The following is a 23,433-nucleotide window of genomic DNA, read 5'->3' as shown; positions in this document are numbered from 1 at the left end:
GTCCAAGTGGCTTCTGCCATATGTCTTAGAGTAGCCATTAGGTGTGACTTACCTGTGAGGTATCCTGCTGTTTGAGAGTCGGAAATAAACAAATCATGTTTCTGATCTTTGAAGGCACTCCAGACTGAAGAACGAGACAGGATTTCATTCACCTAGGGAAGTAAAGCAAACTCTGTAAAGATAAATACAGTAAGGACTGGATACTGAAAGACTGAACTAAAGAGGAAAAGTAAACTCCCAAGACAAAAGGAAGAAGGCCAGCTGAGGAAAGGCCCAAAGGTGAATTCAACCCCAGCATCTGCCAAATGCGCTACACCAGATCAGCTCATCAAACCAGACCCAAAGAAGCCCTTCGGCCAGTCTTCTCTCTACACTTGGCCTCTACTGAACCTACAATTGACTGATGTGTACTAACTAATCTGGGCAGGAAGATTTTGTTACAGTAACAACCAGCTGACAGTGTGGTATGTGCTCAGGAGGGCTCCCCAGGAAGGGGTCCAGGGAGACGATGCTGCAAACTCCAACTCAAACTTATAGCAGTCTTTCGAACAACAGGTTATGACCTGTTAGAAGTTTATAAAACCAATTAAGGGAATTGTGATCAACACCCTTCAGAAAATAAAATAGGCTAATATACAAAGCATTGAAGTATCACATGTAAAATGGATAAATGTCCTGTGATATTGTATATATACACACAGATGCACGCACACACAAGTTTAAATAATGTGTGTGGAAGTATCTACTGAACTAAGATGAAAGACATTTCTATGTGACTAGATTTTTTAAAGTTTAGGAAATTCCAACTTACAGATTATCTTTTACATATTAATGTTCACATCAAATATTTATTGAGTACTTCGCATGTGGCACACAGAGTGGACACAAGATGAGAAAGTCTGTCTCTGAAATGCTTACAATCTAGTAGGAGAGACAGCACGAGACAATTTAGTGCTAAGTGTAAAGTAGATCTATACATGGGGGCCATTTGAGCACAAAAGACTCCTTGTCCCAATCTTGGAAGGAAGCAATAGCGCAAGTGACTGGTTTGGAAGGTGGTGGAGGAGTTCCTATTTTGGAAACTAACATGCTTCTCTCCTCCTCCTGGGAGTGGAAGGTGGGTGGGTGGGTGGGGGGGTTACCCTGCTAACTCAGCAACAGGAGTCCTGAAATAGGTCGAGAGGAAGACAATTGCCTGCACGTGGGACACGAGAGTGGCTTTGGCTGGCATTCAGAACACCCATAGGCATAACCCCTGAAATACTGTACCTAAACCTCTAGGCAATGACCGCAGCACCATATGCTGACTCTCTTCCTTAACAGCACCATTAACTGTTCAAATGATGACACTGACAGAATGGTCAATGGCATAAAAACATTTCTTTAGTTGGACCACAAAAACACAGTGGTGGATTCACTAAAGGAAAGCTTTAAATCAATTTAAACCTATAAGAGAAAACTGGCAGGCAGAAACAATCCAAATGTCCAGCAACAGCTGACTGGATAAACAAATTGTGGCATACACACCCCTTGGCCGTACCCCTGGCTTTGAGAATGCCTTGTTGTAATCGGCAGGTCAACGTCAGCTCTGGGCACTCACCTGCTCTCCGTGCTGCAGGCTTCGAGTCATTGCCTTGAGAGCTTTAACAATCTGAGCCTTCGTGGCTGCTGGACTGTCCAGATTTTCGAGGCCAATGCCTTCAAGTAATTTTAAGAGGTAAGGTACCAAATCTGCTTTCAGGGCCTAAAAGACAATATTAAGTATATATACATACTGGAGAAATAATTTCACCTGCAGGACCATACCTGGAAGAGGACAATCTGCTTTATTTTAATGTTGGACCTAGATTACTTTTAGTATTTAATGATGATATTCTTATTTATAAAGACTTTAATCCATACCATCAACTGTTCTAAATGTTACACATTATTTTACTTAATCTTCCCAACACCCAATGCTGTACGCACAATTATTGTTATTGATGGGAAAAAATCAATGCATGGAGGGCAAAACGTGTTGAGAGAGAGCAGCAGTGACTGAATCTACACTTAGATCCACAAAGGGCAGAACCTGAGCTTCTCGCCATGACGTTGGGCTGCCTCCTCTAATGATACTACACTAATGGGTAATGATATTTGAAGTATCTTAATATCTTTTTCACATTTTTCTTAAACCACCAACTTTTGCATTCACCATATACTACCTGTCAGCCCAATGAAAGCTAAATAATACTCTGGTTTCACACACTTCTCAACACTCACTCTGAAACTCAAAGAGGTGAAAATAATTTTCATTTAGTAAGTGTTCATTTTTACCTATATTATTCTCATAACCCTGTGAAGTAGTCCTCACAGGACTTTATATTAGAGATGAGAAATCTGAGGACTGTTAGGTTAAGTATTATACCTGAGGTCACAGAGCCATCAAGTGGTAAAACTAGTTCATGTTCTTCCAATACAACAACCCCCTCAAGCGTCAGGCCATCCAATGATCTTGAGATGTACTCAAGTACTTGTAATCTGCCTAAATGGGTGGTGGGGTGGAGAGGCAGAGGAGAGGAGAGTAAAGGGGCTGGGAGAACAGGATAGCCAGATATAAAAGTCACAGGGCCTTGTATTCAGGCTCAGGGAATCAGCTGTCACTTGGTCATCTGACAGGTAATGAGAAACTTGTTTTTTTGCTGAACACAAAATTCTAGTTTTTTCTTTCAGGTTTTTTTTTTTTTTTTTTTTGGGGGGGGGGTATTTTTCTGAAGCTGGAAACGGGGAGGCAGTCAGACAGACTCCCGCATGCACCCGAACGGGATCCACCTGGTACGCCCACCAGGGGGCGATGCTCTGCCCCTCCGGGGCATCGCTCTGTCGCGACCAGAGCCACTCTAGCGCCTGGGGCAGAGGCCAAGGAGCCATCCCCAGCGCCCGGGCCATCTTTTGCTCCAATAGAGCCTCGGCTGCGGGAGGGGAAGAGAGAGAGAGGAAGGAGAGGGGGAGGGGTGGAGAAGCAGATGGGCGCCTCTCCTGTGTGCCCCGGCCGGGAATTGAATCTGGGACTTCTGCACGCCAGGCCAACGCTCTACCACTGAGCCAACCGGCCAGGGCCTAATGAGAAACTATTAAAGGGTTTGTGTCCCCTTCCCCACCCCAGTTAAAAGGTTTTTAAGATAAACAAGTGATCCAGTTATATTTGTTATATTTTAGAAAGATCATTGTCACAATGATCTTTAATTTTTTGTATATTTTTTGTTCCTTATAAGTTACTTTTGTTCCTTGTCAGACCAAGTCTTATTTTCATTAAAATTTTGGGTAGTCTCTCTGAAAAAAAAACACAAAATTTTGTCAAGTTTCTTAAATATGACTTAAGAAATAAAGGAATAAATAAACAGAATGAACTTTTCCAAAGAGGATGTAGCAAATTATACAAATGCTTAACAACCAAAATTTTAAATTTAAACATTGGTAAGATGTTTGACAGCTGGCTCACCTTTCTCTGTGTAGATATACATACACACTTGTGCTTGTGTGTGTCTGTATGTAAGATATAAAATCACACATGCACAACTCATAAGTTACCTCCTGCCAAACCTCCACCAGGGAAATCAAGCACTGCTAAGTAAAAACCTGTTTATCTGGTGTTGGCTTTCTTAAAATACTGCTGAATTTAAAAGTCACTTACTTGTGCTACTAATTCACCCTGCTCCTTCTGAAACATTCGATTAATTGCTTCACATGCTAGACCAACAATATCTGGTCGTTTCTTCATTCCATTCATCAGTGGGCCAATGGTTTCCAAAGACGCCATGGCTCGAACACACAGCTAAGTGCCCCAAAAGAGAAGATTACTTGTAGAGTAACAATACTTTATATAGCAAAGGAAATACCATTATAGTAAAATACATGAAAAGCTTATATTCAGTTAAACTTTAACAAATTCAGTCTTCTATTAATTATGTCATTAAACTGGTTTAAGAACTGCTGCAGTACCATATGCAGAAGGACACATGGTAGGAAAGGAATTCAAACTACAGTGTACATCAGTCAGGAAGAGGGAGCACAGAGAAATCCTAGAACTATAATCTATTAAATGGACTCATCAATACCTCATTTTCAGACAGGGCATGGATAACTCGAATGGCACTCTTAGGAATGGCATTGTTCCTATGATTCATTGCCTGGATAACTTTGGGAAGATGGCCCAATGGTGGGACTTGATCAGCCAGTTGAGGCTGTGCATTGAAGAGACACACTGTAGCCATTGTCAGAGTTTCCAGAGTTTCTCCCTGGAGGGTATAAAACAAACAAACAATAAAATACTGATACAGTCCTAAACATACTGGGCAATTATTTGGTGTTCAAAACTAGGAACCCACAAATTCTACGTACTGATACTGATAGATAAAATGGCTACTCAGCTGCCATCTTGAGAACAATGCAAGCCCAGAGAAAGAAGAAGGACTGGCTTACTTACTTAGTAAGCTGGCCCAAATCCCCCCTTGAAGCCGGTTGCTAATACGGGAACGGGTGAGCCAGGGTACAAACAGATTCTGAGGAGCTGTGGCACCACTCCAATCCACAAAGAGAAGAAACTGTCAACCGCTTTTGCCCCTTGCCCTCTCCTTCCCTCAAGGCTGACACCCTTCGTTGGTCTCAGCCCGCTTGCACCCAGATGCTTTTGAAATAAGTTTTCCTCTTTGAACACACTAGCCTTATGTTTTTGGATCGGCCTGCAGTTTCTGCCTTTCAGATACTTTAAAACTGATTTATAAATCCTGTAGAAACAAACTTCTGCAACTTGATAAAAAAACATGAATTCAAAGGACTTTATGAACGAGATATCTTGGCTCTGGTCAGGTGGTTCAATGGATAAAGCATCAACCTACCACACCAAGGTCATGGGTTCAATCCCAGGTCAGGGCATATACAAGAAGCAACCAGTAAGTGTACAACTACATGGAACAAAGAGTTGATGCCTCTCTCTCTCTCTCTTTCTCTCTCTCTCTCTCTCCTTTTCCTCCTCTCCAATCAATGGGGGTAAAAAGAGAATGTGGTATCTTAATCTTAGCAGCCTTTCACTGAGCCAGGTCACATTTTACTATTAATAAAGGTTTAAAAGACCATCTCCTAGGCCCTGGCTGGCTGGCTCAGTGGTAGAGCGTCAGCCCGGTGTGTGGAAATCCTAGATTCGATTCACACAGGAGAAGCAACCACCTGCTTCTTCACCCCTCCCCCACCCACTCCCCCCCATTTCTCTTTCTCTCTCTTCTCCTTCCACAGCCATGGCTAAAATGGTTTGAACAAAGTTGGCCCCAGGCACTGAGGATGGCTCCATGGCCTCACCTCAGGCACTAAAATAGCTCTGAGCAACAGAGCAGCAGTCCAGATGGGCAGAGCATCACTACATAGGGGGCTTGCCAGGTGGACCCCGGCTAGGGTGCACAAGTCTGTCTCTCTGCTTCCCCACCTCTCACTTAAAAAAAATAAAAAGAGACCATCTCCTAAAAGATAGTACTAGAAATTTTAGATAATGTTATAGAAATGTCAGTTTCAAAGAAAATCAATAAATCAGGAGAATGTGGAACTACTGAAGTCTTTTCCCCAGCTCTATTAAAAACTCTACTATTTAACATGTCTGGTTGCCATAATGCACTTTCTATTTTGCATAATGGATGGCCAAGACCTGTAACATACCATTATAGGCAGACATATATATCCCTAACATAATACACAGTAGATGAACATGGAAATGGGAACATGTCCAGAAAGAAAGGGACATAGGAGAAAAATGTGGTGTTTTTCATTTTCCAGGTTTCTACTTTGAAGATTTCATTACTTAAACAAGCTTTATGTAGTAAAAATCTCAGGAAAGAGAAAACACGATATGTAGAGAGACATATATAAATATTTCTATACTAATATTTTTAAGTTTTGCTAAACTAATAATAGTAACTAGTAATTTCTAAGCACTTGACATGCAGCAGACATTATGTAAAGTATTTCACATATATCAAAACTCATTAAAACCTCAGCCTTAGGGGGAAGGTGCTGTGATCACTCAAAAATGAAGCAAGAGAGAGTCATGAAGTATTTTTACTCGAGGTCACAGAGCTTAGTCAGTGACAGAGCTTGAAATGGGGTTCAAGACCATCTAACAAGACCACTCGGGCTCTCAATAACTTCCAGCTTGTTTAATTCAACAACAATTATGTACACACCTCAATTATTTTCAATCTAATGGTTCAAATAACAGAACCTTATACACTATCAGGAATTCTCACTCCTGCTTTCCAGGTAGCCTTTGGCTTTGAGCATGGGCACAGAGTTCACTCATGTAGTTACTACTCTCCTGTCAATTTCTATAACCAGGGTCATCCTTGCCATATATGTAAAGCTGAGTAAGAACATGACCTAGCAGAACACACTTCCACTTATGTTTCTACACTGAACATTTGGGTTTCTCCTAAGAATTATATAATCTTTGGAAATGGGGTGGTAAAAACCTTCTTTCCAAGCCTCTACAATTGTCAGAAATAGCATCTTCTCAGTATAGATACCTACAACTGTAATTCAAAAATAACCCTTTTTCCTAAGGAGTTTCACTTCTGAACATGCCCAAAAAAGATGGGCAAATGTGAATTTCAATGTGGCTGCTGTATTGAAGGCAGCCAGTTCTCCTGCACAGTAAGGGAGGATGGTGTAACAAGCACAGCAGCACACTTGGCCAGCTGTCTGATGGCTGAAACTTACATGAGGATTGTTCTTATCCAGGAGCTCGGTTAATTTTTCCAGTAGTGCAATAAGAAACTCTCGAGGTTTTCTTAGAACCCAAGCTGGCTGTGCAATAAAGATCCTCAAGAAAACTCCTCCCACAGCAAGTTCACCCTCTGCTTCTCCAAACACCACAGTAAATTCTTCTGGCAACTGTAAGGAGGGAAAGAATCACAGTCCGGTCACTCAGTCATTGTTAACTGTACATTCAGCAATAAATGCCAACTCTATTAAAGATATCATTATGAAAGTAAGTAGGCCTTAGTCACTGATATAATTAAGTTATAATTATTATAAGCTTTGTCAATAAAATTCAGAAAAAGTGTTTTAATTAGTCACTTACTTCAAAAGTGAGTATTCCTAGTTTTATGTTTAAAATCTTAATTTCCAGGGGAAGATTATAGCGTCTTAATGAAAAATTATCTAAGAGGTTGGCATTTACTGACTCAGCAGGAGTTTTAAAAAATAACAAAAATAAAATAAAATGTAAAATTCCTCTCTCTGAATAAAAGGATATTTACCTTCCAGTTTACATCAGGATTATCTCGTTGATTTTTAAAGTGCCTTGGGGAAGAAAGGGGGAAATCAAACTTCAGTCACAAGATACACTTTCAGTAGCCTACGACTCAGTCTTAGAGAGCGGACACGGTAGGAAGTGTCCGCCCTCCCCGGCGGTTCTACAGGAGGCCTAAGTCACCACGTGTGTCTTTACTTACTCTAGCATCATCTCTCTAACTGTTGTGGACACTTTATCTCTGGAACTGTCATTCCAAATCAACTCAGGATTTTCATGAGTTCCTTCAAAAATATGCACAGCTGCTTCTGGGTTGTCTCTCATGGCATCCATAAAAACACTCGGTAGAAATTTCATTAATGTAAGTCGAACCTATATGACGAGGTTTGAGGAAATAAAAACCTATTGGAAACATCTCAACATTTGGTTTGTTTTCCATTTCTCTAAGATAGAATATTGCTGTAAGGTGATGGTTGTCAGTGTGCTGGCTGATGTGAGCCACAACTATTATCTAAAGGTCCTGGAATGGGACAAAAGACAAACCTTGGTTTGTGCAAAGGTAATTTAACAAGGCTCACTACAACCTGGTCTCACTTACCTATCTAGTTGCACTCCATTCACTGCCTCAAATTTAGGAAACTTTTAAGAAATGCAGTATCAGGCCTGGCCAGGTGGATCAGTGCCTAGTGCAGGTTCAATCCCCGGTCAGGTCAGGGCACACACAAGAAACAACCAATGAGTGCATAACTAAATGAAACTAAGTGAAACAGCAAGTTGATGCTTCTCTCTCTCTCTCCCTTCCTTTCCCACTTTCTCTTTCTCCTCCTTCCACCTCCCCTCAAATCAATAAAAAAAAAAGAATGAAGAAATAAATTAATTAATTCAGTACTACTGGTTTGCGAAGTTCCCAATACCACCCTTCCGGACCACGCCCTGCACATGCTGTTCCTTCTTCCCAGAACCCCCTGAGCTGACCCGTCCCTCCCGACTCCACCCCATGCCTCCCACACTTGGCAACAATTTTTTTCTCATGCTTTGTGTCTGTCCTACGAGAATTTTTACTGCATTTATTTTGCTGTGCCATATTTTATATTATACTGTGACTTTTTCCACAAAGGATTTAAAAAGCAACTTTTAAAAAAATACATCCAAAAAACACACATCCACACAAACTGAAAATTAGCATGCGGCCTAAGTACAAAGGCAAAATGAAAGTTGGGAAGGTGATTCCCCCCCCAGGTCATCACATGGTTCTCTCTCCTTTGTGTCATTCAAGTCCATGCTCAAATACTGTCCTACAGAAAACTTCCCCAGTCCAAGTGTCTTCCTCACTCTCTGTATCCAACAGCCCCCTACACATAGCAATTACTCAAAAACTTACTTGAATGAATGAGAAATAATATGAAGTCAGTACACACAGGAAACTTTAAAAGCTCTGTAGAGACTACAAATTTAGCTCTGAACTCTCTAGCAGCCACTGAACTAGAGGAAATAGTACCAATTACATGACAGAAAGCATCTACAAAATAGGAAATATGTCACTTTCCTTGGTCGTGATGGAATTCAAATAGTATCCTCATTGGTGTGTATACTATTAGACATTTAAGTAAAAACATTTTATATAATGCATATCTTTTTATCATAAGCCTTCAGAGTTATGTCCAGGTTACTCAGATATTCTAGAACAGGAGTTGGCAAACCAGGGGCCAAATTTGACCAGCTGTCTAATTTTATTCATACTTTTACTAGAATACAACCAAACCCATTCATACACTTACTGTCTCTGTCTGTGTGTTCCTGTTACAATGGCAGAGCTGAGTATTTGCAGAGATCACATGACCCAAAAGAATAAAATATTTACTTTAGAGCCCTTTATATAAAAAGTTTACCAACCTCATCCCTACCTTACACCATATGCAAGAATTCACCAAAGGGCCCTAAGACATAAATCAAGAGCTAGAACTATAAAACTCTTAAGAGAAAACATAGGCATGGATCTTTGCAACCCTGGGTTAGGCAATGGTTTCTGACATAAGACATCAAAAGCACAAACTACATGAACAACAAAAACATAGACTTCAAAAGATACATCAAGAAAATGGAAACAGGCCCTGGCCAGTTGGCTCAGTGGTGGAGCATCGGCCTGGCGTGCGGAAGTCCCGGGTTCGATTCCCGGCCAGGGCACACAGGAGAAGCGCCCATCTGCTTCTCCACCCCTTCCCCTCTCCTTCCTCTCTGTCTCTCTCTTCCCCTCCCACAGCCAGGGCTCCATTGGAGCAAAAGATAGCCTGGGTGCTGGAGATGGCTCCTTGGCCTCTGCCCCAGGCACTAGAGTGGCTCTGGTTGCGACAGAGCGATGCCCCGGATGGGCAAAGCATTGTCCCCTGGTGGGCGTGCCGGGTGGATCCCGGTCGGGTGCATGCGGGAGTCTGTCTGACTGCCTCCCCGTTTCCAGCTTCAGAAAAATACAAAAAAAAAAAAAAAAAAAAAGGAAAAGAAAATGGAAACACATCAACAGAATGGAAGAAAATATGTGCAAATCACTTATCTGGTAAAGAACAGGTATCCAGACAACTCAATAGTAAAAAGACAAATAACTGAATTAAAAAATGAGCAAAAAATACAAACAGATATTTCTCTAAAAAAAATGTACACGTGGCCAAGAGGCAGATAAAAAGATTCTCAACATCACCTGCCAGGAGGGAAATGTAAATCAAAACCATGAGATATCACTTCATAGCCACAAGCAAAGATGTAATAAAAAAAAGATGTGGCCTCATCAGGCAGTGGTGCAGTGGATAGAGCATCGGACTGGGACACGGAGGGCCCCAGGTTCGAAACCCCAAGGTCGCCAGCTCGAGTGCGGGCTCATCTGGTTTAAGTAGGCTCACCAGCTTGAGCTCATGGTCGCTGGCTCGAGCAAGGGGTCACTCAGTCTGTCCCTCCCATCAAGGCACATATGAGAAAGCAATCAATGAACAACTAAGGTGCCGCAACGAAGAATTGATGCTTCTCATCTCTCTCCCCCTTCCTGTCTGTCTGTCCCTATCTGTCCCTCTCTCTGACTCTCTTCGTCTCTGTCACAAAAAAGATGTGGACAAGTTAGAACCCTCTCACACTGCTGGTGAGCATGTAGAATGGTGCAGCCACTTTGGAAAACAATCTGATAATTCTTGAAAGGTTAAACTGGTTATTACCATGATTCAGAAATTCCACTCTAAGAAATAAAAAGACACTTCCACACAAAAACTTGTCAACAAATATTCACCGAAGCATTATTTGAAGCAGCTAAAAAGTAAAAACAATTTACATAACTGATCAATTTACATAACCCATCAACTGATAAATGATAAAACAAAATGTGGTATCTATATAATGGAATATGTGACAATTAAAAAATGAAGTACAGATACTTGCTATGACATGAACCCTAAAAACATTATGCTCAGTGACAGAAACAAGTCACAAAAGATCATATGTTGTATAATTCCATTTTCACGAAGTGCCTAGAATAGGCCAATGTATGGAGACAGAAATAGGTGAGTGGTTACCAGGAGCTGGGAAGAGGGGAATAGGGAGTGATTGCTGATGAGAACATTCCCCCTACACCCTGGATTGATGAAAATGTTCTAAAATTAACTGTGGTTGACCAATCTATAAATATGAAAAAATTGTGTTTGCTTCAGCAGCACATATACTGTAAATATAAGAAAATCACTGAACTGTACACTCATTACGTGAGAATTGCGTGGTGTATCTCAATAGCACTGTTACCAAAAAGGAAAAAAAATGTTTACTGACCCCAGTTCTAGAATCTCTTGCTGTAAATCATTCAACTAAGGTACAGACACTTGTGTTTTTCCTACACAGAAAATTTATCTATTTATTTATTTATTTATTTACAGAGACAGAGAGTCAGAGAGAGTGATAGGAACGGAGAGATGAGAAGCATCAATCATTAGTTTTTCGCTGTGTACTGCAACATCTTAGTTGTTTATTGATTGCTTTCTCATATGTGCCTTGACCGTGGGCCTTCAGCAGACCCAGTAACCCCTTGCTCAAGCCAGCAACCTTGGGTCCAAGCTGGTGAGCCTTTGCTCAAACCCGATGGGCCTGTGCTCAAGCTGGCAACCTCAGGGTCTTGAACCTGGGTCTTCCGCATCCCAGTCTGACGCTCTATACACTGCTTCATCACCTGGTCAGGCTACCCAGGAAATTTAAGTATAAAATTTTCACCGCAATAAAATTTGTTCCTCGTGTATTGCAAAGGTCAAAAAATTACTAAAGGACTCAAAGTCAATAGCAGTACACATTGATTTTAAATACTTAAAACATTATTTAAAACATGTAATATTAAACATTATTATGTTCTACCCAACTCTAGCTTTAAGAAAACTCAATATTAAATATTAATATTCATACTTTTATGGACCCTTTCTATAGGCATCCAAATGTAATTCCCCATCTATTCAAACCTGCTGATGACAGACTATTAGCCTTACTCCCAAAGGACAACTGCTTCAGGTCTTGTGACAAGATCCTCCACACGCAGATTGTGAGATCAGACAAGGAAAAAAATGACCGACCCAGCGTGTTTCACTGATGTAAAATCAGACTCTGGAAGCGGGGCTCAGAAGCCTTCATCTCTGGTGCTCACACGTCTCTGCTGCTTGGTGGGCGGGCACAGACCGCTGCCGTGAGTAACTGAGTGCTGCCCTCCTGCTTGTGTAACTGAGTTCACAACAGAAGATGGAGACTGCCTACAATTGTGTCTGGAGGGACTTCTAGTTAGGAGTATCCTCTGTAATAACCTAAAGATACTTGTGTTCTTTCTTCAAGGGAGAAAAGCAATTCATCACCATAATCCAAACACTCTCTTAAAACTTCTCAATTCCAATGCAGGCTGCCTGGATTATAATTTTTCTCAAACTAATAATATATAGGAACAATTTCAGGTATGTCAATCTTCCAACTATCATACCATCATTTCTTTATCCACACTCTCTCAGACTCTGGTAAACTTCCTTGAAATCATTATCAAAGTAACAAAGGGTTAATAATTAATTTCCTTCTAAGAACCCATTTTGTGCTTACCTTTGGGCCTATTAGTTTATCTGCTGTCATTTTAGCAAAAAGTTCTGCAGTTTGGGCTCGAACCTGTGGATGTGTTGAATTGCAGAACATATCTAGTAAATAAATCAAAGCTCCTATGAAGGAAAAAGTGAATTAGTATTTATACTATACATTAAAAATACAACTTTTCTAATCAGTAAAATTCATTTTCACTCTTATTTTAACTTAGTACAATTAATTAAAAAAAAAAAACCTGGGCCCTGGCTGATTGGCTCAGTGGTAGAGCATCGGCCTGCCGTGCAGAAGTCCCGGGTTCGATTCCTGGCCAGGGCACACAGGAGAAGCGCCCATCTGCTTCTCCACCCCTCCCCCTCTCTTCCTCTCTGTCTCTCTCTTCTCCTCCAGCAGCCGAGGCTCCATTGGAGCAAAGATGGCCCGGGCGCTGGGGATGGCTCCTTGGCCTCTGCCCCAGGCACTGGAGTGGCTCTGGTCGCAACAGAGCGATGCCCCGGAGGGGCAGAGTGTCGCCCCCTGGTGGGCGTGCTGGGTGGATCCCGGTCGGGCGCATGCGAGAGTCTGTCTGACTGTTTCTCCCCGTTTCCAGCTTCAGAAAAATACGAAAAAACAAACAAACAACAACAACAACAAAAAACTATAGCCCTTCCTCCAAAGCAGTCTTCTTTTTTTTTTTTTTTTTTTGGCAGAGACAGAGAGAGTCAGAGAGAGGGACAGATAGGGACAGACAGACAGGAAGGGAGAGAGACGAGAAACATCAATTCTTCGTTGCAGTTCCTTAGTTGTTCATTGATTGCTTTCTCATATGTGCCTTGACCAGGGGGCTATAGCAGACCGACTGACCCTTTGCTTGAGCCAGTGACCTTGGGCTCAAGCTGGTGAGCCTTGCTCAAACCAGATGAGCCAGCGCTGAAGCTGGCGACCTCGAACCTGGGTCCTCCACATCCCAGTGTGACATTCTATCCACTGCGCCACCAACCGGTAAGGCCAAAGCAGTCTTCTTGTTTACAGACCATACAAAGCAGCTTCATCACTACTAAGCATGAGTGGATGAGAAAGCACTCTGTATATTACCTTTTGCCATTGCTTCTTTGATTATTTTTGTATTTGATGTCAAAGCATAGAGAGTTTCCAGAACAAGCTGACGACCTACAGAAGAAAACACGTTTTAAAAACTGTATCCGCAGCAAGCTTATATTTACTGTGTCTCATTTCTGTGCCAGGCACTGAACTAGGTGCTCTAAACGGTATCATAATTAGTTCTTCACAATAACCAGTGAGACAGACATTGTTGTGACTACGTTATGAATGATGAGGAACTGAGGCCTCATCAGACCATGGTTTCTCACCCCGTCAGTGGTATAGCTCAGTTTTGTATAGAGGACTGCATAAACAAAATCTTCTCACATCCCAACACCTGGGAACACCCTGATCAGACACCTAAGATTTTTATCTGGTGCTATAAAATGAGCGGGAAGTAGCAGTTTCAAGACACTGTTCCAAACGAAGGGCATCCTTCTGGAAACAGTCCGTGCACCTCCCACTCCTTGTCACGTAAGTATACGGGGCTACTGGGCTTGACTCTTCTACAGCCGAATGGCAATGACAGGTGACCAAAGCAAAGAGTTGACAAAGAGGGTGGAGGCTGTCAAATATTAGGCTGATTATCTGTAGTGGGCTAAAATTAACACACAGGAGGACAATACTAATTATAATTAGTACATATTAAATTAAAAAAACCAGGTTGGCATATCTTTAAAGAATTGATCTCATTTTAGTGGCAATAGTCTCTATCAGTATTCTCCTCATTAATACAGGACAAATAATTCAATTTTTTCAGCCTGAACACGGTAATTTTTATCTTAAACATATTTTTCTATCATTCAAGGCCAATTATGTTTTTAAATAATAAACCATGGAATGTTAGTCAATTCTCAATTACTTGGGTGTAGTTTATACTCAACAAACTGAAAATCCTTTTAGTTATTTTCCTTTGCTTCTAAACCTCGCTCATCTCCAACTTTCAACTTCTGATATGGGAAATACAAAATTTTATTAATTTAATGGTAAAAGACAAATCTAATATAAAAAATAACCCTTAAAATATTCCAAAACTAAACATGGAAATGTTATGCCAGAGTTATTGTATCATCTGTGTCAGTGGTTTCCAACCACTGACCCAATGATTATAGACTCTCTAGTCTTCATACATCAGTGGTTAACTCTTTTGTGGACTGGTGGTTGAAAAACACTGATCTATGTAATTGCTCCCCCCACAGGCTGGCCTTGCTGTGGTTTCTAAAATTCCACTTGTAAGTATACCTACTTGATGGTAATGAATGTAGAAGAGCCAATAAATTGGACAAAACCATTGATTCAGCAATATTGTTGACACAGTCTTGGTTAGATGTCACTATATTCACAACCTGTAAATCAATCAACAGGATATTAAGAGTTTTGAAAATAATTTCTGACTGAATCCAATTAAGTCAAATTAGCCATATCTAAATATATTTAAAGATTCACAAAAGTGAGAAAAAATGCTTGAAGGACAAAATACTCAGAGTTTAATTTTAAGACTGGCTTTATCATTTGATCTTTTGGGAAATAATAAGCTTGAGGCTTGAAAGAAGCCTTCAATCCTACGCACCCCAGAACTATGGTTATACTGGAGTGTTTTCCAGTTTGGGGCAAGGAGTAGTTAGGGAGATTACGATCCTCAACACTGGAACTGTGTTTCTAGAGGGAGAAAGTGAATGTTGTCAGGGCCCAGCACAAGACTGTTTATCTTTTCACTCTAAAGAAACAGGCATGTTTTTCTTTCGAAGAGGATGATTTCTCAAGTCTAAATTATATATTATAGTACACAGCTAAGATCATTGACACTTAACTTGAACCATGTGGTCAGCACTTCAAAGCAACATTATCCTAGATTTAATAATGTTTATGAAAAATATAAGAGAGTACTTAAAGGAATTAAGTAGAGAACTAAACTTTTCAATTAAAAAAACATGCTTGTTAAGCTTTTTGATTAATTTAACTTTTATTATTAAAAATCTTTTAAGTCAAAATACAATCTAATAACATGTCACACATATCATTCATAAACTACTTATTAACCTGTTACCACAGTGTTGAATTTTGTGTTCTTGATAATAAATTGTGTCACAATGAGCAGGGTCTTCTGAAAAAATGACACGGGAGACTCACTGTGGGTTGCATGGACAATGAGTGAGCCCCTGTAACCATGGACCCGGGCTTCTCCCGGAAGAAAAGGTTCCACCCCAACAGCTTCCCAGGAAACCAGCGGCAGGGCCTCCAACTTCTCTTGGACCCCTAGACCTACAGGTTTGGGGGCTGCTATCCTAGACAGCTTCAGCAGACAGAGTAAGGTCAGAGTTGTCTATCTGTACCCTCACTGCAAAAGTCACTTCTGTACTAGGCTTGTAAGAAGGGAGAGCAACTGAGGCGGAGCGGGCATAGTCCTTCCCCTGGAACACAGACAGTGTGTAGCCAGATGAGTGTCCTGGTCTCAAATGTTTCTCTGTGGGGACACTGAGAAATCAGAGAAACCACAACTTTCTTTTTTTTTTTTTTTTTTTTGAGACAGAGAGGGAGGGACAGATAAGGACAGACAGGAAGGAGAGAGATGAGAAGCATCAATTCTTTGTTGCTTTCTCATATGTGCCTTGACAGGGGGGCTACAGCAGACCAAGTGACCCCTTACTCAAGCCAGCAACCTTGGGCTCAAGCTGGCGACCTCGGGGTTTCAAACCTGGGTCCTCCACATTCCAGTCCGATGCTCTAGCCACTGCACCACCGCCTGGTCAGGCTCTTTCTCTTGTTGATTTCTGGCTTCCAAGCACCCAAGTTAAGTTCATTTCTTTTTTTTATATATTAGAAATTAGAAGTGGGGAGGCAGTCAGACTCCCGCATGTGCCTGACTGGGATCCACCCGGCATGCCCACCAGGGGGCGATGCTCTGCCTATCTGGGGTGTTGCTCTGTTGCAGCTGGAGCCATTCTAGCATCTGGGGCAGAGGCCATGGAGCCATCCTCAGCACCCAGGCTAACTCTGCTCCAGTGAAGCCTTGGCTGTGGGAGGGGAAGAGAGATAAAGAGGAAGGAGAGGGGGAAGGGTAGAGAAGCAGATGGGCGCTTCTCCTGTAGCCCTGGCTGGGAATAGAACCCGGGACTTCTACACACTGGGCCGATGCTCTACCGCTGAGCAACCGGCCAGGGCCAAGTCCATTTCTTAACCTGCACTGCATGACAATATACAAAGTGTCTCAAGTTCTAATGCATAACATACCATGATCACAGAGAAAATGACCTTTAACAACGCATAACATTTGCTCTTCAAAATAAGTAAACTAACTCAAATTTTAAAAACACATGCACTCGGCTTAATAGGCAAAGTGAAAAGAAAACAAAAAAGCACCCTGTAACCTTCAGCTTCAGATGGTGATTAGCAAGGTTCAAAGCGTACACAGTAAGTGGCAGGATAGGCAACATGCTTTAGTACAATATTCTTTTACCTCCAAAGCCAATTGTTGCACTTGACCAGCTCCATGGACTCGGAGAAGAGAAAATATTAATTTAAAGTGCCCAATGCATTCACTTTCAGAGCCTAGGAAATAAGCATAAGATGTTTATTTTTTTATTTCCAAGAGATGTCCTAAATTGCAAACCTTCAAAAAACCAACATGCACTTGTTCTCTGGCAATTAGTCTCTTACAACCTTTTATCAATATTGGTGACATGAAGTCAGTGAAGTACCTCTAAGCAGCAATAAATCTTAGGCAAAGAGTAAGCAATTAGAATTCCTATGTTTGTTTTGTTTTCATTTCCGTCCCCAACCCCTAGCCTCAGGCTAAAAACAAGAAACTTATAAAATAAAAAGTTTAAGCTGGTAATTACGATCCTTGTCTCTAGACCTTGGAGCTACTGCACCCTCTCCCCCTTCTCTACCCTGGTACTTCTATTTTGGGAGAGTGCATACATCACTTGGCACATAGTTAACACTGAGTTAGAATTCTGCCACTTAAGAACTACATCACAAACAACTGATATGCATAAATTAAAAGGATACTTGTAAAAATACGTAAAATTGAATGGTGTTTCCTTTCCCACCCACCTGAAACCCCAATCCCACATATCTGTGCCATTTTGTTGTTAATAAAACAAAAAATTAAACATTAAGGTTTTGTTCAGTATATGTTTCCTTTTACCATGTGGTAGTAAAATGTATAGCGTAATTCATAATCTTTTGAGACCCCATAAGATAATTCACTATGATCCCTCAAGTTCAAGAATCTGAAAATATTCTATAAATAGGTTGCTTTTAAATTCATTTTCAAACCATTTAACAGGTAAGAATTATAATAGATTCATCAATGATACATAAACCATACTTCTAAGTTAAAAGTGAGCATATAATCCTGACACATACACTTTACAGATGCTATCAAAACAGAATTTCTGCCTGACCAGGTGGTGGCACAGTGGATAGAGCGTCAGATTGGAATGTGGAGGACCCAGGTTCGAGACCTCGAGGTCGCCAGCTTGAGCGCGGGCTCATCTGATTTGAGCAAGGCTCACCAGCTTGGACCCAAGGTCGCTGGCTCAAGCAAGGGGTCACTCAATCTTCTGTAGTCCCAGGGTCAAGGCACATATGAGAAAGTAACCAATGAACAACTAAAGTGCCACAACAAAAAACTGATGATTGATGCTTCTCATCTCTCTTCGTTCCTGTCTGTCTGTCCCTATCTATCCCCCCCCCCCGTCTCTGTAAAAAACAAACAAATAAACAAAAAAAAACAAAATTTCTGTACAAGCCCTTCCTCAATGTTTAGAAGTTCTAAATCAAAGGCCTGTGCTGCCGCAACCTCTGTACCTAATACACCACAGTAATGTGTACTATGCCAAGTATAGATTAAAAAAATGAAGTTTTCTTCAGATTTCATAACATTGCCTTTAATAACATCCCAATGTATACCTTTGGAAAGGAACAATTTTCCTAACAACTTTTCATTGCAGTTGTTTTATTTGAATGTTGTTGGCAATAAAAAAGGTCAGAATTTTAATAGTAGTACTGTAATATATACTGTAAAGAGCAAAAAGTATCTGAAAGATAATTATTAAAAGTAACTTAAATTCCATTTATACTGTTTTAGATTTTATATTCTGTATTTATTATCAAAGCTAAAATTGGGAAAAGCATTCAGATTTTCACTCATGTATCTCCCCTGGAGTCATGAAAGAGTGATAGTTTTTAGAAATGTCTTCTTAATGTTAAAAAATAAAAATTCTCACATTTTTATTATTTCAAATTTCAAACACCAAATGTGTCAGGAAACTTTTGAAAAGTATGAGTGCCCATATGCACGTGACATTGTGTTAGGAACAAGACTGGGCAAAAATAAGATTACCTAATAAATCTAATTTTTAAGCATTTATACTTGGCATATCAAAGTATGGCATCAGTTTGACGTTTTACACTATTAAGTTATTTTCCCTTTTCAACTCACCAAGACTCTTACAAACACAGTACCTTGAACTCTCTTTCCAGCCTACTGTTTATAGGTAAAAATATTACGGGGTCAATTCCTCTTAATGTTATACTATAGCATGATAACCAAGTAATTTTCTCTGATAAAATTGAGATTTGGGATTTTCAGGTCTCTACAGTAAGGATCTTACTCATCAAGGGTATAGTCACACACCTGGATTATATTTTATGACATTTCTGAGAGCCTCCAAAGCCATTTCCACTCTTGGCAAGCGGTCTCCATGTTGCTCTGACTCCACTTTTGCAGAATGTGTGATAGCCATGAACGTGTGCAGGTACTGGGCCTGGGAGCCTATGTAATCCAAGAGACTTGCAGCAAATGCTTTTGGAACCTAAGTTGAGTGGAGACATATTTAAAGACATGTGTGCCCTCAGAAATAACTTGTAGCAAAAAAACAAATACCACAACAAAAACTCAAGCTATGAAAGTGATTAATTTATATACACACATAAATACACTTATGTATTAAAAATAGGGGAAGACAAAATCCAGGTGCATTATGAAGTCTTTCTCGACATTTCCTGTCCCATTAATTTAGAGATCGGATATACTCCCATCCGTTCTTTAGTATAACACAATTCTGCAATTAGAGTATTTCTTCTCTTTGCCAATAAAAGTGATAACATTATATGTAACTTCTACATTTATTTATATTTTTATATTTAAAAAGTATATATATTTAGAATATAAACTCGAAAAGTTTTCAAAGAAGACTTTACAAATCATTGAATTCATTTTATTTAACAGCTAAATAATGTACATTATGGTTTAGTAAATTCCTTTTGTGCTAAGTGCAAAGTCTAAAACAAAGCTTCACTTCTTCCCTCCTTATAAATCATCAATCAATCCGCAAGTCTTCCTTGCCATGCCTACAAAATGAAACAAAACAAAAACCTACAACAAAATATTCCTACACAACCACCAAACACTATAAAGAAAAAACAGTTTTTCATCTGCGTTTGGAAGTGATTAGGGATCATCACAAAAGATGAGCTGCTGTGATCCCAATCATCTTCTACAAAATTTTTTGATCTCCATCTGTATTTTCCTTTTTTCTTTTAATACTCGGGCAGAGAAGGACTTGTTTGTTGATCAGATATTCGACAAGATGGAGCTAAGTGTGTCAACAGCCTGTCACTTATTTCCTTAAGAGACTAGTAAGCTGAAGGCATACATACATGACACAGTAGGGTAGCATTACGCATAACATAAGAAACAGCTAGGCATGGAATAATTTCTCATTAATGAATCCACAAAATTAAATTCTTCAACATTCAAAATAAAGAGGCTCATAAATTATTGATGGTGAGACCCCATCACACAACCAGGCTGGTATAAAGCATTTGGCAAAGGACAAGAATTATTTCAATGTATATTGTAATGAACTATAAAATTTCTCTCAATAATAAATGAGCAAAAGAATCAGACAAAACTAAAAGTACAGAGCTTACCTCTAGCTGGAAAGTAGGGACTTCATTGTATACTCTAACAAAAATCTCACCTACAATAAGTTCTTTGGCATGATCACTATAGACAAAATCTGATCCATAACTTTTGTCGCAATCACCCTTTTCAAAAAAGAAAATAGACTGTTAAATATGAATTAGAATCATTAGTGTCTAGTTCATATATCTAACTATATTCAGCTTAACAATTTAACAGATAAATAGCTTAAAATTTTTCCAGAGAGAAAAAAACTGGCGGGATTCACATACGGCACTCATTGCTGTTGCAGGGTTTATTAATCAGTAATATGAACTCTGGAATAGGTGTGGAGTTATTTTCTAGTCCAAAGATTAATATTCTAACCCATTTTAAAATTTCAAAAGATCACAGAGGTCAGCCAATGAAGTAGTTAGAGCTAGTGCTCACAAAGCAAGTATGATACTTGGCTCTTCTCACTTTTCTTAGCAGACATTTGGCCTAGTTAGATACAGGGTGACAGAGCTAAGAAATGAACACATTTGGACTAGTTTTATAAAGTAATAGATTAAACAAAGTGTTGGAAAACACAATCGCTGAATAAATAGGTTGACAAATCAAGAACAGTTTCCATTTAAGAAAAAGGAAAAAGAAGAGGAAGGGGAGGAAAAAAGTCCCAATGAAGATTAAGGTTGAAGCATACAGAATTTAGTCTGGACTAAAATAATATGTAACAGCATACAATGAATTATAAAGTGCTAAAGAAAGAGCATCTCGCTAGTAAAATGGCTGATATACAGAAATGCAAGACCTGTTTTTTCTAGCTCTGTAACTCCCCAAACTTCTATCTATCAAGAGTTCTGAACAACAATATACAATGAGTTTAAAAATTAATTCTGAATAATTGAGGACATAACAGTAATGATTACTCTTTAAAAAATACCAACTTTATTCCTGGTCTATGGTGGCTCAGTGGATAAAGTGTCGATGTGGAACACTGAGGTCACCAGTTCGAAACCCTGGGCTTGCCTGGTCAAGGCACATATGGGAGTTAATGGTTCCTGCTCCTCCCCCCTTCTCTCTCCTCTCTTTCATTTTCTCTCTCTCTCTCTTAAAGCGAATAAATAAAATCTTAAAAAAAGAAAACAAAAAACCAACTTCACAACCTCCAAGACATGTAGTGTGCATATTATCATCCAGGCTATTTCCTATCCTACTGTTGTGTTTGGTTGGTTTCTGTTTTTAAATGGTGTAACTGCTTCTCTACTGGAAGGTGTCAGAATAGGAGGAGGAGGAAGCCTCAATTCCTATATGTGCCTTGACCAGGCAAGCCTGGGGTTTCAAACCAGCAACCTCAGCATTTCAGGTCGACGTTTTAGCCACCATGCCACCACAGGTCAGGTACCAAAAAGCAATTTTGATTTACTGGGGAAAAGAGGCTGAAGAGAACAATTAAAGCAGGGCTTCCGGGAATACAAACTGCTTAAAATAGAAGACAGCTATATGTAAGTGGTAACAAAAACAACAAAACACCCTAAAATATTAAATACAGTAAGAAATGTTTAATTGGGCCAAATATGATGTGGCAAAAAGCTATAGGCTTAATACTGAATGGAGAAACAATGGGCTTCTGTTCTGTCAATACTAAGGTACATTTTCAGATTCCATCATAAAGTAAGTTACTCAAGAAATGTATAAAACAATTAACATACCTTTTTAATCATGTTTTCTTGTTGGGATTCAAGAAATTCAAGTAGTTCTGCTCTTGTAGAATTGTTCCATATCAAATAGGGGTTCTCTGTGTTGCTGTTAAGCATCTTCAAAATCTAGGAGACAAAGTTTTTGTAATATTGAGAAAAAAATGTTGATGTTATCATTTATTAAAATTCTCTATTACATTTGGTGATAGGTGCCTTAGGTGTAATGGAGCTCAATGATAAGGATCTCAATAATTCTACCAAGTTTGATCATATTATCCAATTGCAGCTGACAAAAATCAAGGTTGAGAGAGGGCAAATCATCCGCCCTAGGTCTCATAATCCTATGTAGTGAAACTGGGATCTAAATTTGAATCTGTTTGACTTCACATTCTTAATATTGGCTCTGCTTTGGTGAAAACTACACAAGATATTTTGTTCAAGTGTTTAATAAACACTCGGAAAACATAAGCTTAAAAGGAATCAGACTGCCTTTATATACATGTATTTGAAAACAAGATCAAAGTCTGCATGAAGCACCCCCTACGAAGGGGAAAGTACACGCACGGCAGGGGGTCAGTTCCAAGTGTCCGGCTAGCCCTGACTCCGACCTGCAGTAAGCGCTGCGCAGACACAGCGCTCGACCGCTTCCCTGTCCAGTGCGTTTCCCCTTGGTTAGCTCTCCTCATAGTAACTAGACAGACATTTAATTCTGTCTTAGTAAGAAGTTTCCACCATTTAAATTTACAGAACTCTATTCCAGGAGGAAAGCAGCTGGTTATTACCTCCATCTTATAAAAGATAACCAACCCTTGTTTTTAAAATGTTAAGTAAAAATGACTGAAAAAATAATTATTAGAAAAACTGTAAAACTTTGAGAACTAGTAGTTCTTTTTTTTTTTTTTTTAATTTTCTGAAGTTGGAAACGTGGAGGCATTCAGACAGACTCCCGCGTGCGCCCGACCAGGATTCACCCAGCATGCCCACCAGGGGGCGATGCTCTGCTCATCTGGGGCGTTGCTCCGTTGCAACCAGAGCCATTCTAGCACCTGAGGCAAAGGCCATGGAGCCATCCTCAGTGCCTGGGCCAACTTTGCTCCAATGGAGCCCCGGCTGCAAGAGGGGAAGAGAGAGACAGAGAGGAAGGAGAGGGGGAGGGATGGAGAAGCAGATGGGCACCCCTCCTGTGTGCCCTGGCCGGGAATTGAACCCGGGACTCTTGCACGCCAGGCTGATGCTCTACCACTGAGCCAACCAGCCAGGGCCTGAGAACTAGTAGTTCTTAAAATGAGTATTTAATGGAGTTCAGGCCAAGATTTTGAAATGCCTCTGGTTTCTTTTTTCTTTTGCTGTAGTAATCAACATCTTGCTAGCATCAT

At 40.1% G+C, this 23,433-nt stretch overlaps 1 protein-coding gene and 1 non-coding gene across 4 annotated transcripts in view; one reads left to right on the top strand and one right to left on the bottom strand.

Moving 5' to 3' along the window:
- DNAJC13 (DnaJ heat shock protein family (Hsp40) member C13) overlaps positions 1-23,433 on the bottom strand; it is a 134,174-nt gene that overhangs the window by 6,336 nt on the left and 104,405 nt on the right. For all 3 annotated transcript variants that reach the window (XM_066244407.1, XM_066244406.1, XM_066244405.1), the window contains 14 exons: positions 22,070-22,183; positions 20,387-20,503; positions 19,089-19,266; positions 16,902-16,993; positions 14,691-14,790; positions 13,439-13,513; positions 12,371-12,483; positions 7,479-7,648; positions 7,284-7,326; positions 6,742-6,915; positions 4,098-4,277; positions 3,674-3,814; positions 1,601-1,744; positions 53-152 (listed from right to left, as the gene is read on the bottom strand). In XM_066244407.1, coding sequence (XP_066100504.1) covers positions 53-152; positions 1,601-1,744; positions 3,674-3,814; positions 4,098-4,277; positions 6,742-6,915; positions 7,284-7,326; positions 7,479-7,648; positions 12,371-12,483; positions 13,439-13,513; positions 14,691-14,790; positions 16,902-16,993; positions 19,089-19,266; positions 20,387-20,503; positions 22,070-22,183 — 1,741 coding nt within the window. The remainder of the gene's footprint in view (positions 1-52; positions 153-1,600; positions 1,745-3,673; positions 3,815-4,097; positions 4,278-6,741; positions 6,916-7,283; positions 7,327-7,478; positions 7,649-12,370; positions 12,484-13,438; positions 13,514-14,690; positions 14,791-16,901; positions 16,994-19,088; positions 19,267-20,386; positions 20,504-22,069; positions 22,184-23,433) is intronic.
- Positions 12,607-12,682, top strand: TRNAG-GCC (transfer RNA glycine (anticodon GCC)). The gene has a single exon. It is a non-coding gene; the product is annotated as a tRNA-Gly (tRNA).

This window comes from Saccopteryx bilineata, chromosome 10 (genome assembly GCF_036850765.1).
Source record: "Saccopteryx bilineata isolate mSacBil1 chromosome 10, mSacBil1_pri_phased_curated, whole genome shotgun sequence".
In the NCBI taxonomy this organism is placed as follows: domain Eukaryota; kingdom Metazoa; phylum Chordata; class Mammalia; order Chiroptera; family Emballonuridae; genus Saccopteryx; species Saccopteryx bilineata.
Note: the sequence above shows the minus strand (reverse complement) of the source record. Positions and strands in the feature narration are given on the sequence as shown.